Consider the following 6,387-nt stretch of genomic DNA (forward strand, 5'->3'; position numbering starts at 1 on the left):
ACGCGAGGGGTGGGTGAGGTGCCCGCGACTGTAGAGGTACGGGGAATCTCTGCAGGTGAGACCCCACGGCTGTAGGTGCACGGGGGGTCTGCGAGTGAGACCCTGCAGCCATAGGCACATAGGGGTCTGCAGGTGAGACTCCACAGCTGTAGGCACACATGGGGTCTGGGGGTGAGACCCTACGGCTGAGCATACACCTCTTGGCAGGGGTAGGGTGGGTCAGCAGGGAGGAGTGGGGGGAGAGTTTGTGCTCAGGGCTGCCACGGGATGGAGCAAGAGTTTCTCCTTCCATACTGCTACTGCACCTGGTGGGGTTGGCAGGAAGGGAATGACATTGCCCCTCATCTCCTGCCCACTTCTGTCTGGGGAGTTTTTTCTCACTGTGCCCTCCTCCTGCCCGCAGACAAAGCAACAAACCCTCTGAACAAGGACCTGGACTGGGATGGTATCAATGCATTCTGTGAGCAGCTTAATAAGGAGCTAGAGGGGTAAGTGCTTTGTCCTTTCCCTAGGCTGTTCTAGGTCACAGGCCTGGGATGTGATTCCTTACCCAGTAAAATCCAGTGGGATTGTCCCAGAAGCTGAATAGGCACAAAGGCTGTCAAGGTGGGGGTAGGTGGGTGGTCCTGCTCCACTCATGGAAGCTTCCTCCAGAGTTTTGAGGTGTCTTGTTGCCTTATCAGTGTCTTCAGCTTGCAACATGCTTTTCAACCCTGGGTTCCCAGGCAGAAACACAGGTACAAGGCTTCATCAATAATCAGCTAGCTTTTTATTTTCCCCTCACTTCTTCCAGTCCTCCACTTGCTACCCGACTTCTTGCCCACAAGATCCAGTCTCCGCAGGAATGGGAAGCTATCCAGGCCCTCACGGTAAGGGCATCTGCAAGCTGGTAGAACTAGATGGTGGGGCAGGGTGTGGAGATGCTCCAGCTTGACTGGAGAAGCACGGGAAGCTTTGAATTCCCTCTTGAGAAAGCCCTGGAGCACCTGGGCCCTTGGGAGGGAGAGAGACTGAAGGTGGTTCCACAAGTCAGGAGAGGTTACTTGGAAAGGTCTTATTCCTAGAAGGATCACAGCCTGTTGAAGTGGATAGGAAACTGTTCGGGTTTTGTGGTGGCCATGGCAGTGCTGGGTTAACAGTTGGACTCCATGATTTTAATGGTCTTTTCTAGCCTAAATGTTTCAATGATTCTTAATTGTGTTATGGATCCACTCTGTGATCCTGATGTTTGTGACCTCTCTTAAGGGTGGTATCCCTTTCCATAGGCTGTTGAGCCATCTCTGCAAAAACTGGCACCAAAGAGGAGAGTCTTCTGGCTTCCCTGTGGGAGGGTGCTTGACCATCTGGGAGGGAAAAGGGGATGTCCCTCCATGCTGCTGTGACAATAGCCACAGGCTCCATGTCTGGTGAGGGGGAAGCAGGAGGGAGCTGGCTCCTGATCCTGCTTCTGACCTCATGCTGGGACTCATCTGGCCCCTCTTCCCAGGTGCTGGAGTCCTGCATGAAGAGCTGCGGTAAACGCTTCCACGATGAGGTGGGCAAGTTCCGCTTCCTCAATGAGCTCATCAAGGTGGTGTCACCCAAGGTGGGTCTCAGGGCATCGTGCTGGAGGGAACTGGTGGCAGGAGGGCTTTGGGAAAAAGTGGTGGCTCAGCAGAAAGATCAGACAGCCAGTAGGATGCGGGGAAAACAGGACAGTGTTAGTAGGAGATCTAGTCCTTGTTCCCTGGTGAGTTTTATGGTGGGAAGGTGAGTTTTCATCCCTCTGTTCCAGGCTGATTCTTGATGTAGGAAGCTGAGGGCCAGCTAGGCATGATGCAGTCAGCACTTGTGAGGCTGCTGAGCTCACTTGCGTGACTGGAGTTACCTTCCCTGCATCCCTGTTGGACTCTGTATTGCATGTGCTCAGGACTTCCCCCAGCATTGACATCGTGGCCATGTCTCTCTGGGGTGTCCCAACCTGGTTGAGACACTCTCAGAGGGCAAGCCCAGGCCTGGTCAGTGGTGTTCTGGCAAGTCCATCTGAAGGACCAAGTTATTACCTGCTCCTCTGCTGATGCTGCTGTTCCTGCAGCAGAACAGGCTGTGTGTGCTCCCCTGTTCAGTCAAGGCAGTAAACACCAGCAAGTGCAGATTTAAGGCAACACAGACTAAATATGGCTAAGGAAAACCTTTGTCTGCCAGTCACAGCTTGTGATCTGTGATGATGAATAGCCAGGGACAGTGACAGCAGCATCCTAAAGTCCTCTTGCTTGGCACCCTAGAGTATCTCCTCTGCTTTAAACCACTGGTGTCTGATGGCGCATGCACTGTTTCTACCACCAGTGCTCTCAGCAGACTCAGGAAGAAATGTGAAGGATGATTGCATGGCAGGAAGGGAGCTGTAACATTTGGACATCTCATTGCTGGGTGCTGGTCATCTGGGACTCACCTAGCTCTAAAGGGTGCCAGGCACTGGGCCTTGCCTCAGAGACTAACCCGCAGTCCTTCCTCTCCTAGCCCTGCTGTCTCCCCATTCCTGAAGGGCTACCTTGCTAAGCAGCTTTTGTGAGCAGGACCCTTTGTTTCACAAGCTGGCAGAGACCTGCCTGAGCCTTCTCACTTGTCCCTGAGTGTTGCTGAGGAGCTGCTGCTGCAGCATTTCTCCCACTTGTGTTTCCTATGGTGGAAACCAGGCACAGCATAGGACATGTTGCAAGGGCCTCATGAGCTTTCCTGCTTGCTTCCTCTTTCCTCCTTGTGCCGTTGGGAACGGTCTCACTTCTCCTGGGGGGTAGGAGGAGAGGAACAGTCCAGGCTTGCAATGTCTCAGATCAGCTTCAAGCCACCTCTTTTCTCTTCCTTTAGTACCTTGGCAGCCGGACATCAGAAAAAGTGAAGTCAAAGATCCTGGAGCTGATGTACAGTTGGACATTAGGGCTGCCTCACGAGGTGAAGATCTTAGAAGCTTACCAGATGCTGAAGAAACAAGGTGAGAGGCAGTAGTCTGGAAGGGGAGAGTGGACAGATGGTTTGCCTTCCCTCATTTTTGTGCCTGGGCAGAGAAAAGTTCTCCCTTCCCTGTGTCCAGACCCACGACATCCATCAGTCTGACTCAGCACCAAGGTCAGGAGAAGGAGTCGGTGCCTTGGGGCTCCTAGGTGGGCAGAGGGAGTTGCTGGTGATCCGAGTTTGTGGGTTGGAGGGGACATCTGCTTGCTCCTGCAGGAGGTGGGGCACTGGAAAGGTCTGGGGCTGAAGGGCTGCGAGTGCTTTGGCAGTAGATGCTGGGATTTTCTAAGAGAGGATATTTATGGGGAGTGGAGGACAGTTCTTCCATGAAAACACTCTCCAGGATTTTGGGTAACAGGAGCAAACACACACACCCTCAGTCCCAGCTGGGTTTGGTGGGAAAAAAGATCTAGGTGACAGTGCCATCCCCCAGTGTGTGAATCCCCCTGACCTCTCCATTGGTGTCTACTGCAGGGATTGTGAAGTGTGACCCAAAACTGCCTGACGATGCTCCTTTTCCACCACCTCCCCCTCGGCCCAAGAACATAATTTTTGATGATGAAGAGAAATCCAAGGTGAGGGCTCTGTGCAAGGAGAGTGACAAAGAGAGTGGGCAAGATCTTCCCCGCACCAGGATCTCATGTGCCTCTGATGTGGTGGTCCAGCAAGTCAAGCTCCCTGCTCCACATGCTCTCCTTCAGAAAATGCATCACGGGTGTTGAGGGCCTGCTCCAAAATCATGACAAATGAAACAGCAAGAGGTGGGGCATGTGGGTCTCTTTGACCTTTGGAGTACTTAGCTGCAGGACGGTGCAAAGGGTGAGGCAGTGACATTAGCCCAGCAGGTTCTGGGAGGTTTGTTACTGTGATCTCTCCAGGCTTCTGAGTTATCTGGCCATGAGTTTTAAATCCCAGCCCAAGATGCTGCTGCTGTTATCTCTTCCCCACCCCCAGTACTGCAATCCACTTATTGCCCAACTACTTAAACCCTCCTGGACCCCTCCTGTGTTGTCTTTTCATCAGAATTGTGTCACCACTCAGACAAGCCTCTGCATTATCAGTGCTGATACATTTAAGCAAGTATTGGGCTCCTCTGGGTCTAGTTCTGCAGCACAGGTGTGATGTCAGTTTGCTGCAGAGGATGTATTTTGCCTCCATGGGTCAGAGTCTGCAAATGAGGATTTGTAGGTGGTCAGTGGTACTGTTCAGTGTCTGTGGGAGCTTTTGCTCTTCAGCAGTTGCACCTGAATAGAGGCATGTGAAGAGGTCTGAGTAGGAGTGCATTACGATCCCATGGCAATTCCTGCATAAACCAGGCTTTTTATCTCAGTGATAGTGCTGCTTCACTCCAGACTCCATGGTGGGTAACAGGCAAGCAGGAGCAGGTTTTAAATGTAGGGGATCTTCAGGGAAAGACCTGTCTTACATAACCAGAACTACAGTGGGAATAGGAAGGCCAGTTGTACTTCTCTCCCTGGTCTCTGATAGCCCATAGATTCCCATGGCTGGGCTTTCTAAACGGCTGGCATTGGCCACTGCCTCTGCCGGATACGGGTTTGGGGCAGGGGGAACTGCTGGCTCTAGTGTAGCAAGAGTGACTCTGGCTGCCACCCCTCACCTTGGATTCAGAGGTACCTTCTCTTTTGCAGACACTGGCTCGCCTCCTGAAAAGTTCCCATCCTGAGGACCTCCGGGCTGCCAACAAGCTCATCAAGGAGATGGTTCAGGAGGTGTGGCTGGGGAACAGGACAGTTGGGGGGTCATGGTCTGGGTGGCGATGGCTGGCACCAAAGGAACAGTGGCTCTCTGATCTCATGCAGATGTACAGAGCTTCTGCCCAAAATTTTGCTGCTGCAGTAGCTGCTAGAGTCTATGTGATTTCTGCCATTCCTTGGCTACTTGGAAGAATGGCCATGGGTGCATTCTGTGCCCCAAGCTGTGCTGCAGCACTAGATCTGCAGCAATTTCATCCCTGTTTGGCAAGTTCTGGCCCAGAGATGACCTGGAATTTTCCACTGGAGTGTGAACTGTTTTGAGGGCAGTGTTGCAGTGCCTTCATCCAGAAAGTTGCTGGCTGGCTGGCCCAGCCGTCCTGCTCTCTAAGGTGTAGCCAAGAGCAGGAACAACCTTACCCATGGGCTTCCCCTCCAGGACCAGAAGCGCATGGAGAAGATCTCCAAGAGGGTGAATGCCATTGAGGAGGTGAACAACAACGTGAAGCTGCTGACAGAGATGGTGACAAACTACAGCAAGGGGGAGACAACGGAAAGCAACGAAGACCTAATGAAGGTGAGGAAAGGCTACCCCAGCATCCTCCTTGGGCTTATCAGAGATGGGGGACTCTTATTCCCCCATCCTCCTGCCTGTTTTGTACCCCCAGCTGAGCATCCTGCTGCTCACCTCAGCACCCTTTCTCTCCCTCAGGAGCTGTATCAGCGCTGCGAGCGCATGAGGCCCATGCTTTTCCGGCTTGCCAGTGACACAGAAGACAATGATGAAGCTCTGGGTAAGCATATCTGTCCTTTCTCATTCCATCCCCTTCTCCCTCTGTCTTCCTGTGCTTGGGCTGCCCATGGTATGGCATCTGTCAGCAGATGACAGTGGTGGCTGCTTGCTGTAGGTAGGTTAGTCTATGGCTTTGCACTGTGTGGGGGCACACGGCACCAATCAGCAGTGTTATAGGCTTCCTCCACTTCAGTGTAGGAATGATGCTTGAGCTTGTCCTGCTGAGACTGCTGTGGAGGTGTCAGCGTACTCTGGTGCAGTCTGCAGCAACAATAGCCAGGACACTGTCTGCAGTGGGTTGTTTGCTGCTCCTTGGGCCTTGCTTTGAAGGAATAGGGAGAATTGGGGTAGAGAAGTCACTGTCTTAATGTCTTTGAAACTTAGTTCCCACCTGTTCCATTTCAGCGGAGATCCTGCAAGCCAATGACAATCTGACACAGGTGATCAATCTCTACAAGCAGCTTGTACGGGGAGAAGAGATCAATGGGGAGACGGTGGCTGGTCCGCTTCGAGGTGAGAAGGCTTGGGGAGTGGGGACAGGAAGGTCAAGTAGAGGGACCCTACTGCTAGTTTCCTGCAGTGTAATTGAAGATTGAGAAGTGGAAAGGTTAAACCTGCAGGAGGTCAAAGTGGGGCTGGTGAGATGAGGAAACTGCTTGTCGATGTGACTGATACATGAAGAGAGAGAGCTGGGAGAGACAGGGGGGCGCTCCCTCTCCCAGGTGTAAGGAAGGATGGGAACTGGCCTCAGTACACTGCCTAAGGACTGGATAAGGTTTCTGAGTCTTCAGCTTCTTCCTTTTTCTGCAGGCAGCACCTCAGCGCTTCTGGATCTGTCTGGCCTAGAGCTTCCAGCAACATGCCCTTCCTACCCGGCCTTGCCCACCACTT

General features: G+C 52.7%; 1 protein-coding gene across 3 annotated transcripts in view; it reads left to right on the plus strand.

Annotated features, from left to right (window-relative positions):
• Positions 1-401: 401 nt before the first annotated feature.
• Positions 402-6,387, plus strand: part of GGA1 (golgi-associated, gamma adaptin ear containing, ARF binding protein 1) — an 8,806-nt gene continuing 2,820 nt past the window's right edge. For 2 of the 3 annotated variants that reach the window (XM_009070708.1, XM_009070709.1), the window contains exons 1-10: positions 402-488; positions 794-869; positions 1,487-1,585; positions 2,848-2,971; positions 3,466-3,566; positions 4,641-4,721; positions 5,143-5,280; positions 5,416-5,497; positions 5,902-6,009; positions 6,307-6,387. The exon at positions 6,307-6,387 is cut by the window's right edge and continues 75 nt beyond it. In XM_009070708.1, coding sequence (XP_009068956.1) covers positions 1,502-1,585; positions 2,848-2,971; positions 3,466-3,566; positions 4,641-4,721; positions 5,143-5,280; positions 5,416-5,497; positions 5,902-6,009; positions 6,307-6,387 — 799 coding nt within the window. In that variant the 5' untranslated portion in view covers positions 402-488; positions 794-869; positions 1,487-1,501. The remainder of the gene's footprint in view (positions 489-793; positions 870-1,486; positions 1,586-2,847; positions 2,972-3,465; positions 3,567-4,640; positions 4,722-5,142; positions 5,281-5,415; positions 5,498-5,901; positions 6,010-6,306) is intronic. The other variant, XM_009070710.1, reaches the window with a different exon arrangement.

Source organism: Acanthisitta chloris, unplaced genomic scaffold (assembly GCF_000695815.1).
Source record: "Acanthisitta chloris isolate BGI_N310 unplaced genomic scaffold, ASM69581v1 scaffold32422, whole genome shotgun sequence".
NCBI lineage: Eukaryota > Metazoa > Chordata > Aves > Passeriformes > Acanthisittidae > Acanthisitta > Acanthisitta chloris.